The following is a 25,850-nucleotide window of genomic DNA, read 5'->3' as shown; positions in this document are numbered from 1 at the left end:
CAGCAGTGAGCAGGACAGAAGGAAATGGGGAAAAGGGCCAGGGGCAAAATAGGCAAGCACAGAATTTCAGTACTAGCATATTTCACCTTAAAGCTCTTACTGTTCGTAAGTAAACCTTAGAAGATGCATTTCCAACTTCTGTGCTAAAATTATGTGGTTACGAATTTTAGGTAAAGAGGGTGAGACTAAGTGGGTAGGTAAAGAGGGTGAGACTAAGGGGCCCACTAGCTTGTGGTTCTGCCACCCTGGCATGATTGGTGGAAGAGGAAGAGCTCTTAACTTTTTCACATGTCCTGTCTGGTGAGCCCTCAAATATTCTGTTGTCTAAAATGCAGAGATTACTTTCTTTGTAACCCTTTTAATAACCTGGTAGCGAAAGATCTTTAATAGAATTTGATAACTGGTAGCTACTTCGGGTCACTGGAATTTCTGTCACACTCCTGTTGCCAGGGCTGCATTTAGAACTAGAGAAGAAAAAAGAGCCCTATTTCTTGCAGCCTGCTGGGGAGAAGCAACCTTAAGGACCTGCAGGGGTACGCTGGTTTTGTTTTGTTTTAAGCTTAGCTCTGCTTGTCCGAGTGCCAGCTTGCTCCCCAACTCAACTTGTACAATTGAAATGTAAGATTTATGCACACTCTTCTCTTAAGAAAACTGATTTTGTAAATGGTGTCCCTGAGGTGGCTTGTTTGGTGAAACTGGGAACACAAAACAATATATGACCATTATTGGAGACAATGTTTTACAAGTCCTTCTGCCTTAAGCTCTTCAGAGCAGGCCAAGTTCAGAATACGAACTTGTTTTCCTGAGTGAAGAATCAGGCATGTTGATGCTGCTTTTTCAGCACTTACACTGTAATACATAACTTTTATTTATTTCTGCTATTTCTGATGTGCATCAGCTTTTGGATACCCAATTTCTTGGATGTAGAGGAGGGGAAGGTAAACAGCAGTCTGAATGAGTGACAGGAGAGTGGGTCATCAGATAGGAAATTCCTGTTGAGGTACTACAATACCATGTCTTTAGGACCTGATTTAATTTACTGAGTTGCAGCTTCTCAAGAATGATGAATTTAGGCAAGACAAATTTTATGTGCCTGTTTGGGATGTATTTTCCATCCCTACCATAACTTAATGAGTTCTATAGAAAAGGTGCTGTTTATTTAACCTATGGCAATCTAAGAATGAAATCCGTGGAAGAAGAAGGACAAGAAGCAGCAGCAGCAGCCGACATACAGGAAATGAGAGGGGGGCTTTCAGGGACACCTTTGGGTTGGGGGCTAACCTGTTATCTTCTTTACTGACCTCAGTGACTGAGACAAGAGCCTGACTTTGTGTATTGCATGGCTGTGTCCAATCTAGAGTCAGCAACAATTTTTGCAGAGTCTTTGGCAGCTTTTGTGGAGTGGTGCTGAGCACCGGGGAAGCTTTCTGCAGTGGGTGGTTCACAGTCCCATGGGTTAAAAAGCTTGCAAAGTGCCCAGCAGCAGTGATAGTACTGGAGCCAGGAAAACGCTTGGCTCACCTTCCTTGTCTTCCTTTGCCTTCTTTTGTCAGACTGTACACAGGAAGCAGAAAAAGAGTTGACCTTACTGGCAAGTGCTACTGCTGCGCCTACCATTTTAATTCCTCTACACTATTCCAGGATCCTGATGCATTTGTGAAGGGGCGTGGAGTTAACATTGCAGCTGTGGTCACAGTTACAGTGCTGGCTTTTTGCTCCTGGGAGTAAGTGTTTCGGCAAGGTAATAAGTGAGACAGGGAAATGGGATCTTCACCGATGGCTCCTTTGGAGAGCTTGGGCTCTCAGTGAATGTTTATTGCCCCCCCACTTGCTATTTTTGGATGTGCCCCAAATTATAGGGCATCTAATTGTATCACAGAATTAAGTGGGAACCCCTGAGAACTGAGCCATCTCTTGTATGCATAGCCCTACCTAGGGATGGCTGCCCTTGTCAGTATTAGTTTCTCTCAGTTTCTCATTCTTCTTATTCTAAGTTTGTTTCATCTATTCCTGCATCACAGTTTGCATTTTTCTTTTAGAAAGTCAACATCAAAATTCATATGATTAACCATGGGTCTTTTATTATTGGCAATCAATTTCCTGTAACATAGTTCATTTTGGTATATTTGGAAAGTGATATTTTCACTTATGCTCTTCTGTGCACTTATAAGCATTTTGTAATTGGGACTGCATTACAAAATTTGAAGGCGCACAAATACCACCAAATAACTGTATTTCAGTTTGGGAAATGTGAAGTAGGTAGGTTGCCATGAAAAGCTGAACTGAACTTATTTCTCCCCCAACCCTAGCCATGTCCCTCATCTCCACTGTCAGATGCTCAGTTCTGTGTCTTGGGTATGGCAGAGTAATTATTTCTGCACTGCCCAATAGCCAAGTATGATGAAAACTCTCCTTGTTTCTTATGTACAATATGATTAATTTCCCACACTCCCTTCCCTCCAAGCAGCTCAAGGCTGCATATGCCCCCCCCCCATTTTTACCTTCACAATTATCCTGTGAGGTGAGTTAGGATGTGATGTAGTCTGTGGAATTCATGGCTGAATGGGCATTTACACCGTAGTCTCCTTTGCCTGCACTGACATCTTAGTCACTGTGTTTGAGCATCCTGTAGCCAACTTTGCTCTGCTGGCTGAGAAACACCATGTGCTGCTGTCCAATACATCTGAAGGGTTCTAGGTTAGGAAAGGCTGCTTTAGCCTGACTCTCAAACTATGGGATTTTCATAGGAAGCAACAGAGAAATCAAGGAGTGGCTAATTCCATCTTGTTTACCCCCTGCTTTCTGTCATCATGATTTAGTGACATTGGCCATATGAAACGGCACGCTTCAATATACCTTGAATGGATGCTGGAATCACATTCCTGCAATGGATGCAGGAATTGGGAGTTCCTGTATCTTTTCAAAATGTTGTCTCTCTAGAGTTCTGTTATCTGTTTTTGATACATGATTTGCATTGGTTTACAGAGAGTTTTAAATATATAGTTCATGATCTCTTGGTCCCTTCTCTTTAGTGTTGGATTGTGAAAGTTTACATATCCTGGAAAAATCTTCCTTGTTCAGCCCATCAGCTCCCCCAAGGTACCTACAAAAATCCTGTACAGCTTGTAGTATCTCCCAAGGTGTTACTATATATGAAACACAGAATAATTTACGTACTTCTGAATATGGATTTGGAACACAAAAAAGTTAAGAGGAGTGGCAGGGGAAGTTTCATACTCACGGCATGAAACAGACAATATTTCCTGAAATAGGAGATACTAACCTCAAAGAATTTTTAAAATAAAATATTTATTTTATGATTTTTAAAGGTTTAGTATGCAGAGGGAAAAGAAGTAGAATAGTCAGTCTTTTTATCCTAAGTGCAGATGAAATTGATTAAACCTTTTAAAACTCGCCTCAGTCCACCCGGTTTATTAATTGAAGAATTTCCTCTTCCCCAGAATGGGAAGTGCATATTAAAACAGCTTTGCCCCCGAATAGCAGTGATACTTGAGAACAGCACATTTTCTTTTCTGTGCTACAGGAAATCCTAACATGGTAAAAAGCACATATTAAAAAAAATACATTCAAGGAAATGCTATTTCATTTTCTTGTATAGCATGAAATCAAATTATAGCCCATGGCTCACAATTATTTTATTTCTGCATTTTAAATTCCAGTTTCTGTTGTTTGTACTGCCTATGGAGTGCTGTTGTGCTGTTTGTGCAAAATAAACTAAAGAGATTACCAACAAAAAACACAGCAGTAGCTTGAAGAGGCAAGTAGAATGTTGTGCTTATGTTCAGTCCTCTCATGACATGTGAAACCTCTTAACTCATTCTCACTTGGACCCTCTTCCCTTTTCCTCTACTTGCTCAATTTTATTGTGTTTGGAGATCAAGGCATCTACAGTTTTTGATATTGATAGATACTGATGGAGGAGTCTGATCATGTGCCAAGCTCAAGGCACCTCCTTTAGTTTTCATTTTTAAGGGGCAAAAGTTCATATGCTTTGAAATGAGTAGCTGAAAATTCATCTATGGTGTTCGCATTCACTTATAAAAACACCTGGACATATAAGACATGCCTGGGGTTTTAAAGTCTAACTGTTCTAGCTATGTGCAAGAAGAAATAAAAGGAGAGGCCTGTATGAGATCCTGTTTTGACATTTGTAGCCCACATAACTGGATGATTGTAATGGTCTTTTTGGGATGGTGTACAGAGCACAATGCGCTCTTCTATTCAGCACTGGTTTAATTTTCCTTTTTATGGGATACCACTTCCATGTGAAAAACCCATGTGATTAGCTGTGCCCATTTGGTTGTGCTACATTTAAACATTATAGTTCTGTCATGAGTAAGATTGCAAGGGGCGGCATAGAAATGTTATAATAATAATAATATTACAGTCTCCATGCCAATGGAGCACAATTTGTATATTGTACAAATTATTTCTAGTTATGCAACTCATCTGTGGGTTGGAATGGGTTATGCAGCCTCTCCTGCTCATTTATCACTCCAAATAAACCCTTCAAAATTGCTTTATATAAAGGAAACAGAACATTAGATTGCCTTAGATTTATATGAGTGTAATGTGCATTTGTGCTAAATGAAGATTTAAAACTATTAAACTAATGTATATACTGACTTACCTGAAAATATGTTTCATTGATGTCTGAGTAAAAATGCATAGTGTGGGGTTGTTGGTTAGAGTGTTGGACTGTGGACCCAAGAGATCCAAGTTCTAGTCCCCACTAGGCCTTGAAGCTCAGTGGGTGACTTTGGGCCAGTCACTTATGCTTAGTTTAACAATCTCACGGGGTTAAAATGGAACTATGTAAGCTGTCTTGGGTTCTTCACATGAGGAAAAAGGTGTGGTGTAAATTTTATTTTTATTTTATTTAAACAATTTATATGCTGCCCCATCACATGAGCCTTGGGGCGGCTTACAATCATAAAATCCCTCATAAAATACAATAAATAAATAAATAAATAATCATCAAATAAATAAAATACATCAAATAAAATAGTGGACACAGCCTGGTCAATTTAAAATCAACAAATAAACCATTAACAGTTAAAATAGCATTTAAATAAAAAGGTCTTGGGCTAGCGCCGAAAAACAAATAAGGACGGTGCCAGGCGGACCTCTCTGGGGAGCGCATTCCATAGGTTGGGCGCCACTGCAGAGAAAGCCCTCCTTCGAGTACTCACCCTCCTAATATCCTTTACGGAGGATTCCCAGAGAAGAGCCTCCGCCACTGATCTCAGGGGGCGGGAGGGCATATATGGACACAGGCACTCCTTTAGGTAACCAGGGCCTAAGCCGTTCAGGGCTTTGTAGGTGATAACCAGCACCTTGGATTGGGCCCGGACTTCAATGGGGAGCCAGTGGAGCTGATGGAGGACTGGGGTTATATGAGAACAACGACCAGTCCCCGTCAGCAGCCTGGCAGCTCTATTTTGTACCAATTGAATTATCCAGACCGTCTTCAAGGGCAGTCCCACGTAGAGTGCGTTGCAGAAGTCTAATCGGGAAGTGACCAAAGCATGTGTCACTGTTGCCAGGCAGTTGTTCTCCAGGTAGGGATGCAGCTGATGGATCAGCTGAAGCTGAAGGAAAGCGCTCCTCGCCACTGCTGTCACTTGAGCTTCCAACGATAGCTCTGGGTCGAGGAGCACTCCCAAGCTGTGGACCCTATCCTTAAGAGGGAGTGCAACCCCCTTCAGGACAAGGTCAAAGTCCCCCATCCCAAAGCCCGATCTACCTACCAACAGGACCTCCATCTTGTCTGGATTGAGCTTCAGTTTATTGGCCCTCATCTAGCCCATTACCTTGGCCAGGCACTGGTTCAGTACAGCCTGGATTGGTAGAGAATGAGAGGCAGAGCTGGGTATCATCAGCGTACTGATGATTCCGCAGCCCACACCTCCTGATGACCTCTCCCAGCGGTTTCATGTAGATGTTAAATAGCATGGGGGACAAGATGGAACCCTGCAGAACTCCATGGCATAGCTGCCATGGTGCAGAGCCATAGTCCCCCAGCACCACCTTCTGGAATCGGCCATTGAGATAGGAGCGGAACCACTGCAAAGCAGTGCCCCCAACTCCCAATCCCGCTAGCCTATCCAGAAGGATACCATGGTCGATGGTATTGAAAGCCTCTGAGAGGTCCAGGAGAACCAACAGTGGTGATGATGATAAATGTGGTGATGATGATGATGATGCACAGAATTATTCTTTTATATTGTAAGCAGTTTAAGGCTTCAATCCTATGCACAGCATCATAGGAGTAATTCCTACTGAATTAATTTGTACAGGACTGAGTAACCCTCAGCTCCCTTGGAATATAAACTAGTGTGTTGAAGTTTTTAAAAATTTGGTTCTATTTCTTGCTTATGAAAATGCATATGAATTTTCATGTGAACTTTTAAAAAGTGTTTGAAAACTGATGTGGAAATTGGATTGAGTAAATGTATGCTTTGAAAAAAAATAGACTTTATTGGAGGTGAAACATTAGGTTCATCTGTCTCCATCTATAATCATTCTTTTACTTTATTAATTGTGTCCTATGATCTTGTACTAGTGACTCAACAATATTTTACCTTATGTAATCCAGAGGCGCGTGTGTATAAGGGAGTGCATCCTATATTCTGGGCGCAATTCCTCCCCCTCCCCCATGCCAGTTCCTTGCAGGATACCCATCAAGAAGCTTGTCCTATTAATTGGATTCTATCTTCATAATTCTTATCCCCCAAAATTTGTAACATCTGAAGTAAATCTTTCATATCTGAGATGCACATATAGAACTTGGGCATTTAACTGTGGAGGGGTCATGAAATACGGTATGCTGGGTCAGTCAGTACTGCCCTGTATAGCAGAGGGAGGAAAAGAGCTGGAGTCTTTTCTGTAGCAGCGCTTACATGGCACTGCAGTTAAGAGGTTTAGAAAGCATGCTTGATGAGTTTGAGAACTGCCTTAGTTTTTCCTCCTTATTGATAATGTCAAATGATGACCAAAGGTATGTGTCTATTTCTTAGGAAGCCTTATTTTTTTGCCCATGTCTTAACCTGTACAGGTACATTGACAATGACCCTTAAGTCAAAAAATTTGAGTCTCTCCATTTGGAGATCATTTGGAATTTCCTCTAGGAGCTTCTCTGGAGAACAACTCTTAGATTAAAGAAAAAAGTACACCTTTTTCTTTCATAGGTTTAAATGTTTTCTTTTTATTGAAGACTCTCATAATTTGTAATTGGTTCTATCTGATCCATGAAAGCTGTATCCGTGATAGATTGTAATCATTCTCCTGTTCAGTTATACTGTCATGTATGCAGATCAGTTTTCTGCATGCCTGCTTCATTTAGATTCATTTTGAGTTCCACTTGTCTGCCTTTGGTGGTTTCTGAAGAACTTTCTCATCTCTCAGATCACTTTTTATCTGTATGGAACAATATCCTCTGAAAAACTAAAACAGTTCAGTTACTCTCTTTTTATTCCTTTTCCCCACAGTGTCTTTGGAAGATGTTCTCTGAGCACATTGTTCAGGTTTATGGTGAGATAGGATCAGCTTGTTTTATTCCTGTCCTTGTTTCTGATGTCCCTACCGCTGCTGCTCTGATAGTGTTTTCATACCTGAATTAAAAGCTTTCTGCTCATGAGATTATATGCATAATAATATATAGGTTTATCTTTATATTTCCCTGGCTGTAAAATCCTTAATCCATGCAGAAAATCTCAGATCTATCTTGGTAATCTTTCATAGTCATAAATTGGGTTTTGTGGTGAGTTATTGCCCACTTGTTTTATGTAAGGCAGGAATTCATAAAATACTTTGTTTGTCAGGCACCCTGTAAGTCCCATCTCTGTATGGAAACCAAGCACTCTATGCAGCAGGCCCCTGGGACTGTTAGGTTGTAGGTGGGCTCCTGAGGATGTTAGGCTGTAGGTGCTGTCAGTTTGTTTTTAAGAGTTGCTGTAAGCTTGTGAACTCCATAACAGAAAAATCTTACAAGGTAAAACAAACCGTTCATGTATTGCCAATCATCCATTAGTATTCCTATCCTTTGCATTTTTGGTGGAAAGAGCTCTGGAACAATTCTCTGCCTGAAAACCTCTTTTCATCTGGAATGCTTCAGTTAGCCAGACTCACTTCATTTTCATCCCTTTGCTACTTTCCTGAGCTTAATGATGCCCCTTTGGTTAATGTCATGTGTGCCAGGAATCAGCATGAGAAACAGAGAAACAGGTCTGAGTTCAAATTGCCTTCAAATGCAGCCCCACTTGATTCTGCTCTGAGAGAGGCTATGGAATTTTATGTGACATTTTATGTGCACTGTCTAGAACTGGATTTACTGCTTTGTTCTTGCAACATGTTGGTATCTGGAAGGGATTTTACTCTAAATAGGGTATAAATAGGAGGAAATTGTGTGTTACTAATTCATAAATGTTTCTATCTAAGAACATCCTGTAAAGTAGAGTGAGTAAAATAACAGTGTTTGTTAGGTTTGTCAAACACTTCCAAAGATATGTCGTTCTTGTCATGGTCCCAAGAAGAAGACATTTTATATTTGTGGGACAGTGTTTCTACTCATGACACGCAGTAAAAAGAATATGGGTGGTCTGTCTTAGAAGTTTGAGATGTTATAAGAAACAGAGGGTGGCCACTTATGCTTTGCCGAAAGAGGGCACCAATGTGCCCCAAATGTGCATTTGTTACTGTAGATATGAGAATAGATAATGCAGAAATAATTACTGTGATTTCTGAAAGTGGAAGATTTTACATCTGTTCTCTTGTTTGTGTTGGACCATGACTTGTTGACTTGCTTGCAGCAAGTATTCTCCTCTCCGAAGTGGTGGAGGACTTACTGGTGTGGTCTGTCCCCAAAAAGGTTAATGGCTTCCAAAGGATTTTCCAGCTAGTTTGGCAAGTGGTCCTGTTGAAGTTATGGTTACACTGTGGAATATGGATTTGACCCTGGCAGTTGAAAGAACAACTTCTGAGCTTGTCCTGAGTTTGTCTTCTTTCGCTTTTTAGAGATCATTCAGTACCTTGGTATATGTATAAGCTGAGAGCAATGCAATGAGCTGTGAGATGGCTCGTTGACAAGTGGAGAAAAGACATGACTTAAATCAGATTGAACATGAGGAAATACTCATTACTGAACTAACTTTGTGATGGTGACGAAGCAGCAATTTTTCTTCTTCATCATGATGTCCTTTCAATGTCCAGTAAAGCTTTTCTAAGTGATTTTGGGCTTTTTGGATTAAGACTTGGTGTGAGATGTGATAGCATACTGTCAGCATGACGTGATACGTTTGCATAATATTTTGGGGACAAAAATGCTTATATCCATCGTGACTTAGATTTCACAGTCAAGGCAGATCAGTCTGTAGAGTTGTCTAGTATGTCATCTGGTCTGATCTTGCTTGATGACTTTCAGTTTTTAGAGACTGAATATGTGGGCAAAGTGTTTGAATAAATTTGACCAGCCACCAGTTTGCTTGCCCATTGCCTCCATGCTTATTGCATCTGTCTAGTAGGGAGGGAATGAACATTCTGAACTGAATGAGTTCAGAAGGTGGTGGTGAGATAATATCTGGATCAAAGAAAAAAAAAAAGCTTGAGTTTCATTGCATGGAAGACAGTGATGAGATTACCTGTGTGTCTGTAGGGTCTGCTGTCCAGTTGCTAATATTGATAGACAAATTGAGGGCCTTGCTCTTCCATCTTGTGGTCCTTAACTTTGAACTGGATTTGGACCAGACAGTCTTCAAATAGAGCATACCTTCAAGTTCTTACAATACATCCATTGATATAAGTGGGACAAGTTATTCATGAAGTCTCATTGTGTGTACTCTAACTTTGACTACATTTGGACCTATTTCAGCCCACCCAGGTCTGGATCCGTCCAGGTCAGGATCTGTTGAGGAATAAATAAGCTAAGATATTAATGAGTATTGTGACTGTCCCTCTTCTTGGTGGGTTGTGAGTAAACATGAAAAAGTTCACTTAAGTGTATTTTTTATTATATTCAGACTGGGAAACTATATAGTCATTAGGGTTGAAATAAGACAAGGACTTAACACAGGCTTCAAACTTTTAAGGGTAGGGGTCAAAATCCTGCTGAAACACTGACAAGGAATAACTTCCATGGCTGCTGGTGAGTGCTGGTGTTTGTTTCCTGCCATGGCATACAAGCGGAGTGCAATATTGGCAGGATTAAGCAGGTGGAGGTTCTGGAGGCAGAACGCTGAAGTTGCCTTGAGCGATGATTGGTAGAACACTGTAGCACAGAGTAGAATCCAGGTTGACATAGTGCTACAGCTTTGAGTTTCATATAGTAAGAATGAGTCTCTGTCGGTCTTTCATGGCAAATGCAACTCAGTGGCCAGTCAAGAGTGGTGTCAGCTGCTGTCGAACATGATAGCATTTAGAGCATATTTTCAAATTTTAGCCATTAAACTTTTGGATAGCACCTAAGCTTTCAGCTCAAATGTTTTTAAAAATATTCCAATTGTTCAATTAAAATTAAATTGAGGTTGCAGGATTCTGAACTCAGGAGACATGCTGAAGAAGAGAAATATTTTTTCTAGATTTTAATATTCTGTTCCAACACTAAAATTAAGGCTATCTGGATAATTTAGGAGCTTATCATCCAAGCCACTTGTTTTGTCTTGGTATAATGCATCTGGTTGCTTTCATAGCCCACATTTTAGTGAGATGGTGTCTCAGCCTTGCAAATTTGCCACTGATCATTGATTTATTTTTATTTTATTTTATTTCTCAGGTGCCCAGATCATTGACCTGATGATGCTTGTGATAGATATTACGAAAGGAATGCAGACTCAGTCAGCAGAGTGCTTGGTGATTGGGCAGATTGCATGTCAGAAGATGATAGTGGTTTTGAACAAAATAGATCTTCTCCCGGAGGGTAAACGACAGGCCGCCATTGAGAAGATGACCAAGAAAATGCAGAAGACCTTGGAAAACACTAAGTAAGTGACTGAGCCAAATTGCTCACATTACCACATGGTGTACTGAAGGCACCTCTTTCTTTCCATGCTACGCAGTCCCAAGTCTCTGTGATATCTTATGGGTGAAATGATTCTGTGCATCATTCCCTGAGATTCACATGAAAGAAGTTAGGTTAGCATTGATCATCCATGCAACTTTCCAGAAGAAGCTTCTTTTTTAAAAAATGTAAAACATAGAGCCAGCTGACTCATAAGACAGAGGGATGTGTCACCCCCAGGTGGTCGGAGGAGTAGCATATTGCATGCTGTCCAGCCAGTAAGTCCTGCTGTGGACTGCGCATTCACTTGCACGCTGCTGACACATCTGCTCACCCATTCTGCGCAGTGGCCATGTCTTTCCTCCATCTCTTTTCCATTGCCGTTGTCCCTGCCACCCACTCTGTGAATCCTCTCAGAATGGTAAGTGGGCAGCAGCAGTCTGTAGAGGAGAATTAGGCCCAAATATCTGCTTCTAAGGGGCTCTTCCTTAGAGCAGGCATTATGGGTTGGGCTTTCCTTAATGATCTCTTCAGAGAGGTTGGCCACCTGCCACTCAAGCATCTCAGGGTGGGTGGCAGGGCAGTGAGAGAGGGAGAGAGAGAGGATGGTGAGCAGGTGGAATACAAACAAACGGGGAAGGTGGGCAGAGAGGCATGGGAGAGGGAGATGCAGTGGTGACCAAAAGGAAGGCAGACAGATGTGGCGAGTGGCAGGGGAGGTACTGGTAGTAGCAAGAGAGCATGCAGTGAAGCTGCTACAATGAAATAATGGCTAGCTACCTACACAGATCACATATGAGGACATTCCCTATGTTGCCTTTTCACATGCAAACCTTCATGGGTTTGATTCTAAGAGTTTTCTTTAATATGCAGAATGGCTTTCAGTGATGGTCAAAACGAAATCTCACATTCGGAAGGATTAAAACAATTGTAAGTGTGTCACTGTTAATGCTTGTCTAGCACACCCTGTAAGACAGGGGTCTCAAACTCAACTTACCTGGGGGCCGCTGGAAGTAGAGTCTGGGCCACATCAAGTGTTCCACCCCCGCGGTGGTGGTGGGCCGCTCGTCCCGCATGGCTCTCGGAGGCCGGCCCGGGCACCGCCGGCGCTTGGAAGGCCGCAGGGCCCCTCCCCCGGGCCCCGCCCGCCCCGGCAATTGGCCCGCGGGCCGCGAGTTTGAGACCCCTGCTGTAAGAGCTTGGGTATTGCACTTTCCTTTCAGAAAATGTCTACCCAGTAATCTGGATTGATAGCTTGTTCATATCCTTTTGCATTTGTAGGCAAGAGTAAAGTCTTCTGACTATCTTTGCGTAGATATTAAATGGTCTCTTGTTTTCTAGCCCCGTTACTAGAAGAAGCTACTGAGGAGATACTTTGTCATGTACCGGGCACACTACTCTGTTAGTGTCTTTTATGAAATTCCTTTTTCTGTGAAATATTTACAGTCTAGTTCCAGCTGCAAGTGGCTTAGGGAGGGAGTTGCTTTTGTTGAAGGCATAGTCACAGGTGGGGAAGCGGAATGAAAAAATTAAGTGCTTTTGCAAGGTCACTATGGTAAAAAAATAGGAAAGTAAATAAAACACAGGAATCTTCCCTATTCACCTACTATATTCAGGGGTTTTTCCTCTCAAGTTAAGAGGGTTTAAGCAGAAGTAAGTAGGGTATCTATTTTGAAAGCAGAATGTTTGACAAGTAAAAGAGGAGAAAAAAAGAATAAAAAGCCGGCCAAACTGGATTGTCTTACTCTGATTGCAGGATAGTGTCTTTTTGTTCCACTAAACAATTTGAAAGATCTTACTGTTTTACCAGTCTTTCTGTTCTTTTTTTGCTCTGTTTCCTTTTCATCAGTATACCATAAAGGTCACCAAGTGAAATTTCTACTTGTAGATTTGATAGAGACAAAATCCCAGCTTTTAAATCTCACCTTCAAGATAGTTGTAGGAGGGCAAGTGAATGTAAATGAGCTGCATTTTGTTAGACAGTTTTGTAGCTCAATTTTTCTTCGGCTTGCCACTTTCTGGTAAGCAAATACCTTAGCTTTGCTCTGAACAGTCTTAAATTGGCATTGCTCTAATTTCTGTTTGACATTAAATTCATGATACAGAATATTATAGATCTTGCCATTGTTTGGAAAATCAGCCAGGTAATATAATATGACTGGCTTTAACATTGTATAAGAATACATTTTCAATAGTATTGCCAAAACATGCAAAATAATTTTACGGCAATACCAGCTGAAGGATTTCCTGAAATATTATTTACTTGTTGGAAAGTTTGGCTTATAATACATCTGTGATGCATCTGGTGTGTTTGAGCATGATGGCAACAGATGTTCAGCTGAGAGGACTATTCAGGTGAGTTGTGCTTGTGAAACTGAATACTTATAATTGAGCTTATCCGCAGTCTCTCATGCTATGCTCAGAAAATCAAACACATTTTTTCACTTTACATGAACTGAAATTATTGCTGCTACCTGGCATTAAGTTAACTATAAATCTAGTTACAAATCAAGAGAAGATGACCACTCTAGAAAAGTTGCATGACCTTCAGCATTCAAATAGACTAAGGAATTTTCTTCAGTTTTCTGACTGTAGAGTTGACCAAAGCTGTAAATATACATTATGGATACAAGTATTATATTAAAATACTTTCCCCTCTTTCTCTACTAAATTTCTATGTCACTTTGAACCCCATTCTTTCTTAGAAGCCACATCACCATGCTTTCTAACATACGTTGAAGTTAAGTTTCTCAGAAAAACAGCTCATGAATTAGAATGTTTAATCTTCATTTCTTTATTATTAAAACAAAAGGCAATGCAATATTTTTCATCCAGTCTCCATCTCTGTGATTTAGTGAACTTGTCTTTTAGAATTTAATTGAAAAATGTGAATTGTTGTTTGATGCTTATAGACCTCTGTCAGCTCTTTGTCCCCCATCAATATTTGGTCTTTGCATCCATTCTGAATTTATGAAACACTACTGATTTTCATGATGGCAAAAGAAGAAGGGGATGGCAGAGAATGAGGTGGCTAGTTGGAGTCACTAAAGCAGTCGATGTGAGCTTAAGTGGACTCCAGGGGATGGTGGAGGACAGGAAGGCCTGGAGGAATGTTGTCCATGGGGTCGCGATGGGTTGGACACGACTTCGCAACTAACAACAAACCAATTTTCAACAACCAGACTGTTCTGACTGTCTGTAGCTGACACTGGTGGCTTGGGGAAGGATTGGGATTCTGTTGGTACACCAGTGGAGGTCTTGAGGACTTTAGGACATCTAGTCTTGAGGGATTCCAACAATCACAGGTAAGACCACCTTATCTGGAGCAGTTTCTGGTTGCCATGGCCTGTTTCAAATTATGTTGGGTTCAATGCATGAAGCAGTATACTTGTTCAGTTTGTTTTTTTCTACTGGGGGGTGGGTGGGGTAAATAATCAGCATGTAAAGAAAAAGAATTTTACTCTGTCATAGACTAATCATTGTATGAATTAGACTACATGTTTCAATAAACCTCTGTGGACTGATTTTGATGGACTGACCCTGGAGACTTAAGGATTCAGATTGTTTTCTGGTGTTTGGAGGATTTTTCCACAGATGTGGCAGATGTAGGTAGAAGTAGTTCTGAAGTTCTAGTTGACTCCAGAAACTGGAAGATAGCGTGGCTTGTAGACACAATTACTTCCACATGTCTTCATATAAACCATAAAGTTATATCTGCAAAGCAAGCTTAATGTCGAAAACTTGTCAGAAAACATAGGATGAATGCAATAGAACATAGGCTGGAGCAGGGGTCCCAAGCTCAACTTACCTGGGGGCCGCTGGAAGTAGAGTCTGGGTGAGGCTGGGCCGCATCAAGTGTTCCACCCCCGCGGTGGTGGTGGGCCGCTCGTCCCGCGTGGTTCCCGGAGGCCGGCCCGGGCGCCACCGGCACTTTGAAGGCCGCAGAGCCCCTCCCCCGTGCCCCGCCTGGCCCGGCAATTGGCCCACGGGCCGCGAGTTTGACACCCCTGGGCTAGAGTCTGTCTTGGAGGCACTCTATGGCAGTAATGGCAGCAAGCAAAAAGGGTTTGTTTCTCTGTCACCATTTTATCTGCTCAAAGTTGACCCTTTCATGGAAATAACATGACTTCCTCTTTCCTGGCCTGTAGGACAGCCTGAAAGACTTCCTATTTGGGATGAAATTTAATAATAATGTCATTATTTTATTACCTTTTTCTCTTTACCACTTTCTCCTCCTTGGCTGCCTACTCAGCCTCTGTTTTACTCATCTCTCCACAAATGTCATTTTTGCTCAGAAATTTTATATATATATATATATATATAGAGAGAGAGAGAGAGAGAGAGAGAGAGAGAGAGAGAGAGAGAGAGAAATAGATATAGATAGATATAATTTGTTCTATCTATCTATCTATCTATATGAGAGTTTCCTTCCTGCTCTCTCTGATTTTTTGTGTCTTTCTACTAGTCCTTTCTTCATTCTTTGCTCTCTGACTTCCCCATCTACCATGATGGCATCAAAGTGCTTCTGTTATGGGAGTAAACTCCCCCACCCACAGACAGACAGACAGTGCTTCTGCTTTTTCTGTCTAAGTGAGGAAGATGTCAGCAATTGTGCCTGCATTGCCAGGCCTTCACTGAACAGGCCTGAAAACATAGCCTGCATTGCCCACAGTGTCTAGGTCATCTTCAGAGAGGACTGCATGGCCGGGAAAGTGGCCAAGCATGCAAAAAACATGGCTGCTGCCACTAACCAAAGGTTAGATCACCTTGAGAGACCCTGTTAACCATCGACACCAAGGGTTGATCCTGAGACCACTCAGATTTGAGAGATGCTTTGGTCCCAAAAGGGAGACCAATGATGCTGAGGGCCCTGGTTTGGCCCCGAAGGAATGCTTAGACCCAACAGGTGCTTTGGTCCTGGGACAGAGCCCCTGTCTACCATTGACACTGAGGGCCCAGTTGACCCTGTGGAACTGACCCCAGAGCAACCTTAACACTCACTACTCACTGCAGATCCAGGCCCAATAGCATCAGTATCAGAGGGGAAAATACAGGACACCCCTCCCTGACCTCTTTTCCACTGAGGAGATCCACTCAAGGCTTCAGAGGTTTCAGCATCCAGGTGTTCCACCTGTATCTTGCTGGGACAGATACCACTGCTGAAACCAAAGGGGCATTACTGCTGCAACCTTTCACCATTGCTGGAATGAGACGGTGCCTCCAACTTGTCACCAGCCTCCTGTCAATCCTGAAGGGGCTCCAGGGCTCCCATGAGGGAAAACTGAGAGGATGTCCAGACCTGCCGGCCTTGGCAGAGATCCAGCAACTCAATAGCATGTACTGGGTCCTCGGAAGACATCCCGTTCGTTTTCCAGCTCCTGCAGCCCAACTCAGTTATCATTGAGTCTGTGCAGGGCTGATTGCAATGGGAATATTTGTCACTGGAAGACTGGGAAGGCTGATGCCTGGAGAGTATGGAGAGGAGGCTCCATGTGGCCTCAGTATTCAGCTTCCAAGTCTTCAGCTACAAGGCCACTGTGCCCTGCTACTCTTCCTAAGGGACAAATTCAGGGACAAACATAACCACCTCTTTGATGGTACTGAAACAAGACGGAAGACTCAGACAGATCCTAGGTCTCAGAGGCATCAAATCCTTATCACACCATGGATGTTCAGGATGGTCACCTTTCAGAACATCTGAAAGAAGGAGAGGTATTGACTGAATTCCTCAGACTGAATACCTCAATTTACTGAAAGATGCCTACTTCTGCATTACCACAGATCACAATCATAGGCACGTCTTATACTTCCAGATTAGAGATCAGATATTCCAGTTCTCTGTACTCCCCTTTGGGCTCTCAGCTGTTGCTAGGACTAAATGCATGACAGTGGTCTGCGCACGCTTGTGCTTCCAAGGAGTACAAGTCTTACCATACTTTGATAACTGGCTCCTATTTGCACCATCTAAGGCTGAACTGCTACACCATCATCCATACCACTTGCTCTCTCCTACACACTCTAGGACTCTGTATTAACCACACTAAATCGAACTCTTCCCCTCCCAGTCCATCTTCTTCATTGGGGAGAAAGAGAGCTTTCTCATCGTTTGTGAAAGCTCTCTTCCCATCATCCAGAGCATCTGTGCTTTTCAAAATAGCTGCCAAGCTCAACACCAGAGTGACTGTTGTGTCCCACAGGATACAATACATGTTCAAATTCATGGCGATGACAGTGCCAGTGGTTCCCTTTGCAAGGCTCTGCAATTGACCCCTACAACTGTGGTTCATTAGTGTGTCCTGCACATTGGATGACCCATGCAAGACATGCCTCAATGCCCCCTCCCCCATCTGTCAGGAACAGTTACTACCAGTGGGCCAACCTTTGGAATTTGCCAACAGGCATCAGCTTCTTACCCCCAGACCCATCAGTCATCATCACCATGGGTGTAGTGCTATCAGGATAGTGAGCACACTGAGGTGACCTGAGAAGCCAGGGGACTGGGAATCCACAAGAGGCCAGCAGACATGTCAACTTCCTTGAGAGGCTAGCCATTTACAAAGCCCTGATTACCTTCCAGACATCCCTACACAGATGTGAAGCCCAGATAACCACGGACAACACCACCATGATATTCTGTCTTAACAAACAGGGCAGAATGGTGCATCAGCAGGGCCCTAAACCCCATGTGGCAGGCATAAGCAACACACTGGCGGACACTATCAGCCGCATGAGCCCTGATATACTTGAGTTGCAACTGAGCACCAGGCCCTCTTCAACACATGGGGCAAGCCAACGGTCAGTATGTTTGTCACAACCCGCAACTTGATCTCCCTGAACTTTTGCTCCCTGATGGGACAAGGAGCCAGCTCCCTGGGAGAAGTATTCCTCCTCTACTGATTGGGGGCACTGTTCTACCTCTCCCTTGCTTCCCCTGATCACAAGGGGCAAGACAGATTTCATTTTCATCACACCCTGCCTCCCTGGTTGAGACAGCTGGGGTTAGCTCAGCTTCTACAGGTCTGCCATAGGACATTTCTCTGTTTCCCTCACAGCCTGGACCTGATATCACAGGACCAAGCAACACTGACAGCAACACTCTACATCTCACAGCATTACACCATAAAACCCATAACTGATACTCTTCCACAGGACGCCAGAACCATACTTGATGCTGCCCTGAAACCATCAATGAGAGTCTTAAATAGCAGGCATTTGTCACCCTTGCATGACAGGAGACCCTCAACCCATGGGACACCATGATTGAGCACATCCTGTGATTTCTACACAAACTCCTCCAAAAGGAGCCAAAACCCTCCTGTGTCTGCTCAGACACTAGCAGCTTGGGTCATGAACACCATCTCCCTGCCCCGTGAGCTGACTGATCTACAACTCTCAGCCCTTTGAAGTGTTCTCTTCACATGAGTAATGGTGACATCCGCAGCCCTCCTTGTGGGAATACCTTGCAGGACCTTTGCATAGTAGCTACCCTCAACACTCATCAGACATTATAGGCGAGGCATCTGTGCAAGGACAGACTGCTGCTTCAGCAGAGCAGTCCTTTCTACGGTCCTTCAGGAATGACATTATCCTGCCACCCTCTCCAGGCTAACCTTGCTAGTTGCCCATATGTGTGATGCACAGAAATCACAAAGAAGGAGGAGGAGGAGAAGGGAAGAAGAGGAGTAGTAGTTTTCTGTGCATTCACCCAACTTGGTATTGAACTGAAGACAACTGGCTACCCTCTGCATGGGGCATAGCAGGCAGACTGGGGTGGCACAACACTCCTATCTCAGTTTTGGGACCTATAAGTACAGAAAACAGGAAGAGTAGGGGCTCTTGCCCAAACGAATGTGGAGCTGTAGAATCTTCCCAACAGAATGTTCCACGCAGCACAGAGCCTATTTCTGTGAATGCACATAGAAACATAGAAACAGCGCGAGTCAGAAGGGGTCTCCCGGGCCATCTAGTCTGACACCCGGCTCCAGCTGGCTCCGCTCACAACATGCCCACCATGTGCATGTCCAGCCTATCTTTGAACACTTTCACCGATTGGGCCTCAGCGACCTCCCGTGGAAGCCGAAAAAAGGGGCTCGTCCGGGATTTGAACCCAGGACTTCTCGCACCCAAAGCGAGAATCATACCCCTAGATCAACAAGCCGCTCCTAAATCACATACAACCACTCAAAGAATAACCGTTATGGGTAAACCTGACTTTTTCTGCGATTGGTTTTAAGTTGGATACTATCTTAAAAGTCTTGTGCAGCATGTCAAGATACTTTAGCAATTCTCCCTATAGCTTTCTAAGGTATAACAAATTGCCTGATTAACGTTATGTGAGGCTTGTTTTCCAGGTCAGAATGCATGGTTTGTAGATATGTGCATTCACTTCATGCACATGCATTGGCTCGTCTGCACAATCCAGTTGGACTAAACTTACTCCTTCTCATAGACACACCTCTAATAGGTTGTTGTTCAGCTTGTCAGGTCTGAAGCCTGGATTAGAGGATGCAGGAAGTTTAGCAGTTGCCCCTTTGCTCTACAGTTCTGTGGCTCTTACAGTTGCCAGTTTTCACTCTCTGAGTGAGCAGCATACATTTCCTCACAAAGGGCTCCTTTCTCATTCTTTTTGAATGCCTGTAGGCTCTAATGAATGCATGGGGGTTGCAGATGAATACAGAAAGGCACTTCAGGACTTCCAGTGAGTGGAACTGAAAATTTACTAAAATATTAGTGATGCAAACCACAGTAACAGTGAAACAGCAGGTAGGTCGCAGGGTCTGCTGAATGTGGATTTTATCCTTGGGCAACCCTCAGTGCCTTTGCAGCTGTGGCCAAAAGGAAGAGATGACATTTACTCAGCCGTCTTGCACTGAGGCAGGGACTTCTGGCGCTGCACCCTGATAAAGTCAAGTGATGTCCAGCCATATGACATTAGAGCTTATAATAGTCATATGGATGACGAAATTTTTGCCATGTGGATGTTTACAAGCCCCAGTAGAATTCAGAGTGAAAAGCTGCATTTGCTGAAATTCCCTGCTGGTATTCATTTTAGATAACTATTGACTGCACAGTAGCTGTAGTGTTCAAAGTTAGGTTATCTCTGATCAGACTGTGGATTAGTTCAGATACAGCACCAAATTATTGTTTAGCTTTATGTGCTTGAGTGGCAGCTAGCTTTGGGCTGGTATTCTTCTTTTTCTCCTGTATTTGTCTGGTGTATCACAGAACAGATCAGAATTATCCACTTTCTATGATGAGTGAAGCAGAGTTCCCTGTTATGACTGAACTTGGAAAAAGTCTTTTCAGTATACATTTGTTAGTGAACAACCCATGGCTTGATTCTGGCTTGTTTGAATTAACTAGAATTTAAACTAAGGAATTTCCTGCGTTTACACTTAAACTCTTGTAAGTTGAAAATAGGAAGTGGGAGTTTTCAGTTTTGTATGTGAAATAGGAAAGAGGGAAGGGGAGTGTAGGAGTCCATGTCTTGTGCCCATAACACTGACCCTCTTAGTGCCTTTCAATGATCCTGACCCTCCTGATTAACACTGTTTTGTTTTTAATATTCGTTGTACCTAAGATTTCATCTCTATTTATAGGAACTCTGATAGCTCCGAGGAAGCAGGATGGAAATACCGAAAATGTTAGGAGGAAATAGATCACCTCTGAGGCACAAGGGTAAAATGAGTCATGTAGTAACAGTCTGTAGTACCTTTTCTGCTTTATCCCTTCTTCCTACTAGCCCAGAGGCTTTATCTATACAGGCGGTTCTTGGGTTACTAACAAGTTCCATTCCTGAGTAAATGGGAATTTGTCTTTAAGTCAAATGTGTATGTAAGTCAGATCATGTAATGTCAGTCCTCCACATTCATGGGAGTTGGGATGCAGGATCTGTGTAAATATCTCCAACTCCACCCCACCCCACCCTCACCACCCTCTTTGCAGAAAGAAAATGCCAGAGAGATTTCCCTCTGGATGGGTGAAGCGGGAAGGCAAACTTTGGAGGCCTTCTCCCACTCCTTTTTTGCTTCCTCTCTCTCTCTCTCTTTCTGGTGATTCTTTGGTGGGTTTCCCTCTCTCTCCTTCCTCTTTCTCTATGGTGATGATAATTTGCTACAGTAATTTTTGAAAAATAAACAGGCTTTATGGCAGTTCATTTGTAAGTACAGTTTGTTTGCAATTTAGACATTTGTAACTTGGAGACTCCTTGTAGTATTTTTCTTAACCTCTGATATGTGATTATATTGTGGATCGAAAAGTTTTATAAGCAGGCAGATAGTAGTCTTGTTAACCTATATCATTTCTTAGTATTTTAACAATGTCTTAAAGTGTTTTTAAAATGATACTTGAACAATAACAGAGCTCTAAGAAGCTGGCATTTGAATGCTAGCTTAGCAGTTGTACAGAAGCTTGTTTGTACCCAAGGCCTGCTATATGTAAATACATTTTTAAAACTAACATGCAATGTTTTCAGCATTTGCCTCTGAAAGAAACAAGGTATCTAATTCGACATTAATTTATATGTATTAGTACGGATTGCCCAAATGTATTTGGATAAAAATAATTGAATTTCCAAAAGCTTTATGGTTAATCACTAGAATTCTCAGTACACATTTTTATCATCCTTTGTCCCTGGGAACCTTAGGCTTATGGTACATAAATAGAGAAAATACCTTGCATATAGGATTAGTGTTCGATAACTTCAATGGAAGGGCAGCACACTTGGGTTATGATCCCAGTGGGGTCTGCATTGGAAAAGCTTTGAGAATCAAACTTCCCATGAACATTCTTGCTTTGTCAAAAAGTTTCCTTCCCCCGAGTTTGCCCCCTTGAGATGACAATCTAAGACTTTTAGGCCTGAAAACAAAAAGGCAAAGGACATGCCTTTGACTCAGACATTTTTTTGCCAGTATTTGTTATGTGGCTAAAGTTGAATGCTTGTTTTGTCTAAATATTTACTGTATATGGAACTTTTTTCTCTTCTTTTTCTAAGTTATGCTCGGGGTAATTATTAATTCTGTATTTTGTGTTTTAAATGAACCCATGAACCCACTGAAGATAATTATCAACACTTTTGTTAACAGGTAATATATAAATATAATTACTAATATAATATTTTTTTAAAGAATGAAAACCCTTGTTTTCAAAAATGGCACCACTCATACCATTCCAACGGGATTTTCTCTTACTCTTCTCTCTCCTGCATGCCACATCTAGCAGAAGTGCTCCAATAGATTTCCCAATCCTCATGATCAGATCTGTGGAAAAGCGCATGGAACTGCAGGAGAGGTGGGAATCCTTTCACATGAACTGTGGCATTCTTTTGGCAGGGGGACAAAACTGGATTTCACCTCATGTTTATTAGGCACATTCCTATCATTATGAAAGTGCAGAAACTATCTGGCTTGATGTTGGCATGCTGAAGACTTTTTGTTAGTTTTTATATTTCTTTAAATGTCAATTTCTCAGTTCTTGTTTTGTGAAGAGCGCCAAAAGAGTCTTGACAGAAAGGAACTATTGTTCAATGGCAGCGCACATGCTTTGTAGGTAGAATGTCCTAGATTCATTCCCTGGCATTTCTAGTGAAATGGCCAGGGACCATGTGATGTGATCTGTTTGAGGCCCTGAAGTCCTGCTCTCAGTTGGCTGTGGAGGATTCTCATTGGTTCTGTTCCCCAAAAGGTGGCATCTGATTGGCTCAACTCATTTACAAGTCCCACTAAAGTGGGAGAAATTATCTCAAGTAAACAGCATATAGGTGCAGCCTTGAGGTCAGCACAATGCCTTTTGGAGTATGTTTCAGGGATGGAAGGACCTTGGAACTTTAAGCTTGTTGAAATTCTTCAGACTTCAAAGTGTGGATTGGTTTGCTCCCATTTTCATTTGTGATCCATTTTGTGGTTTGGTAGAATGAGAAAATTGCACATTTTTGTATGCATTTTTCAGGGATCGGCACATTTCCTATATTAACTAAAATGTGAAAATGAGTAATTTGAGGTGAAAGTTTTTTTTAAATACTCTTTTTGAACTGAGCAAGTTCAGGTGATTTGTGAAATGAAACAAAATTCTCATGCCTGCCCTCTCCATTTAACCAAGCCCAGCCAGTGAGAATAGAGCATACCTCTACCGAAAAGTGAGGGGAAAGTGTGGCAACAGCAGGCATGGACTACGTGAGGGCCTCCACCATCTACCAAAACACAAAAAATTGGGTGGTCAGTGTTTGTGGAGGCCTGAAAGGCATACCTCATTTGGATTTCTTTCAACCCTGCCCATGCTTCTGCTGTACAAATGATTTGATTAAATCTGACAGAATAAGTAGAGCCAAAAGTGTAGGCAGTTCAAGGTTTAATTCAGAGGTGTAGACTTTTTTGGTCCTGACAAGGGCCCCATTCCCTCAGGAAGATGCTAGCTGTAGGTGGGTTGGTCCTAAAAGTAGGTATTGGTGCTGTCACCTTTGTTCTCTTTCTTGCTTGATATTTATATTAAAGTTTTTATACACTCTTTCTTCCTAAAGGCCAGCAAGGTGGTCAAGCACTAATGTAAAACCTTGCTGCTTTTTCTTCTCTTTTTCTTTTCTCTGCCTTTTCTCTTTGTCTCTCTTGACACCTTTTCTATTTTCTCTCTTATTCACACTTCCCCCTCTTCCCTAATATGTTCCTGGGAGGGACAGGTCATGATAAATGTCTGAACTGATAGTTTGTACATTTTTTGCCCTTCTGTTGCTCCTATGCTCCCAGTTTTTTCCTTCTTTTCCACCGCCCTCTCCTGGCCTCCTTTCTCTCCCTCTGGGCTTCCCCTGACTGCATGAAATTAAATAGAGGGCTGCGTGAAATTAGTCCAAGGATTAAAGGTACTGTCTTTTATGCTTTCCAGAGTATGTGACTTAACTGAATCATGATTTCAGTTTTAAAAATCTGTAACACCTGGCTAACGCTAGAGGTGCTGGTTGAATGCATACTCTGACTTTGCATTCCTGTATCTAAATTTGGTCCCTATAAATTTCTTAACATTAAAAATATTACCAAGAATTGTATGTTTAAAATATAACTTCAGTCAAAGCAGGATACCCTGTTACATATAGATACTAATAAATTCTTAAAGGGAACAAAGGCCTGGCCACCTGTTAAACACTTTCTTAACTCTATTTGTGGGTAAAGCCTGAAGACACATAACTGAATGTGGAGCAAACAGACCTATCCCTTTGGTACCCTGATTTGTTTATACTATGTCTGGGAGAGGGCGGTGATCATGATAATGATAATAGTGATAATAACTCTAAATAATCATATCTGTCCAAAGCATCTCTACTACTAAGTCACCTCTGGTGGGTAGAGAAATACATTGTGTTAAAATGAAAGGCAAGGTACTGTTTTCTTTTATACTTTTCAGTTACCATCTCTGGTGGTAGGAAATGGTTAACCTCCAGGTAAATTGGTGGAAAGTGCTATTAAAATAAAATGGTAAGCATATGGAAGGAAAAGTCTTACTGAAAAACGTTAGTGTGGATTCAGCAAAGGTTTGTTCTGTCTCACTGATATTTTAGAGTTCTTTGAGAGTGTCAGTAAACATGTGGACAGGGGTGATTTGGTAGATGTTGTTTGGAACATGTGCTTTTTAGGGTTATGCACTGGGAGTGGTGTTTTTAAGCCTCTTTAAAAATATATGATTTGGGATTAGGAGTGAGGAGGCCAGATTTGCTGATGACATCAAATTATTTAAGGTTGCTAACACAAGAACAGGAATGAAGACTCTAAAAAGATATTCCCAAGCTGGGAGAATAAGTATGAAAATAGCAAATACTATTCTGTTTAAATAAATATAAAGTTATACATACTGGGACAGAAATTTCCAACATAATAGGATCCAAGCTGGTAGCAACTGACCAGGAAAGTGATATTTGGTTGTGGTAGGTAGCCCAAACTATGTTAACCCAAGATGTGGTTGCTGTGAAAAAGGTAAATTCCATGTTTTCATCATCAGAAAAGGTACTGAAGATAAAAATGCTAATATCAAACTGCTCTTATACAAATCTATAGTTTGACCACACTTGGAATACATTATATATTTCTGGTCACCTCAAAAAGGATATTGTAGAGTTAGAAAAAGTGTAGAAAAGGGAAATCAGAATGAGTAAGGGGCTGGGGCAACACCTCTGTGATGAAAGGTTACAACATCTGGGACTGCTCAGCTTAGTGAAAAGGTGAGTGAGAGGGCACATGGTGGTAGTGTACAGAATTATGCATGGTGTGAGAGAAAGTAGATAGAGATATATTTTCCCCCTCTCCCATAATAACCCTGGGTGATCCTATGAATCTGAATTGTAGGAAATTCAGGACAGATAAAAAGAAGTATTTATTCACACAGTGCGTAGTTGAACAATGGAATTTGCTATGACGACATGTAGTAATGACCACCAGCTAAGATAGCTTTTAAAGGGGATTAGTCAATTTCTTGGAGGATAAGGCTAGCAATAGTTATTGGTTATGATGGCTATATATAATAACCAGTATCAGAGGCAGTATGCCTACCTCTTCCAATTGCTGGGGAGCATAAGTGAGGAAGTGCGTTATCCCGCTTGCGGGTTTCTCATGGTCATCTGGCTGGCTACTGTGTGAGCAGAACCATGGACTAGATAGGCCTTTGGTCTGTTCAGTGTGACTCTTCAGTATGTCTGTTCAGCAAGTCCGGTCTCCATGGCTTGTTTCCAGGAAGGAGGTGGGATCAAGGTAAGCTTGTTTGGCTTATGGCAACAGCTGCCTCAGAAATCTTTTGTGAGCTGTCCCGAGACTATGTAGCAAGGGGACGGCATATAAAAACTTAAAAAAAAAAAAAAACC

The 25,850-nt window shown here is 42.0% G+C and overlaps 1 protein-coding gene and 1 non-coding gene across 2 annotated transcripts in view; one reads left to right on the top strand and one right to left on the bottom strand.

Annotated features, from left to right (window-relative positions):
- The window catches only part of EEFSEC (eukaryotic elongation factor, selenocysteine-tRNA specific), a 191,172-nt gene that overhangs the window by 41,428 nt on the left and 123,894 nt on the right, over positions 1-25,850 (top strand). Inside the window, exon 2 of the mRNA XM_044451182.1 lies at positions 10,790-10,997. Coding sequence (XP_044307117.1) covers positions 10,790-10,997 — 208 coding nt within the window. The remainder of the gene's footprint in view (positions 1-10,789; positions 10,998-25,850) is intronic.
- Positions 19,101-19,172, bottom strand: TRNAP-UGG. Its single transcript has one exon. It is a non-coding gene; the product is annotated as a tRNA-Pro (tRNA).

The sequence above is a fragment of the Varanus komodoensis genome, unplaced genomic scaffold, assembly GCF_004798865.1.
Source record: "Varanus komodoensis strain SLA01 unplaced genomic scaffold, ASM479886v1 scaffold6_2, whole genome shotgun sequence".
NCBI classification, from domain to species: domain Eukaryota; kingdom Metazoa; phylum Chordata; class Lepidosauria; order Squamata; family Varanidae; genus Varanus; species Varanus komodoensis.
The sequence above is the reverse complement of the archived record's forward strand: the minus strand, read 5'-3'. Positions and strand labels throughout refer to the sequence as shown.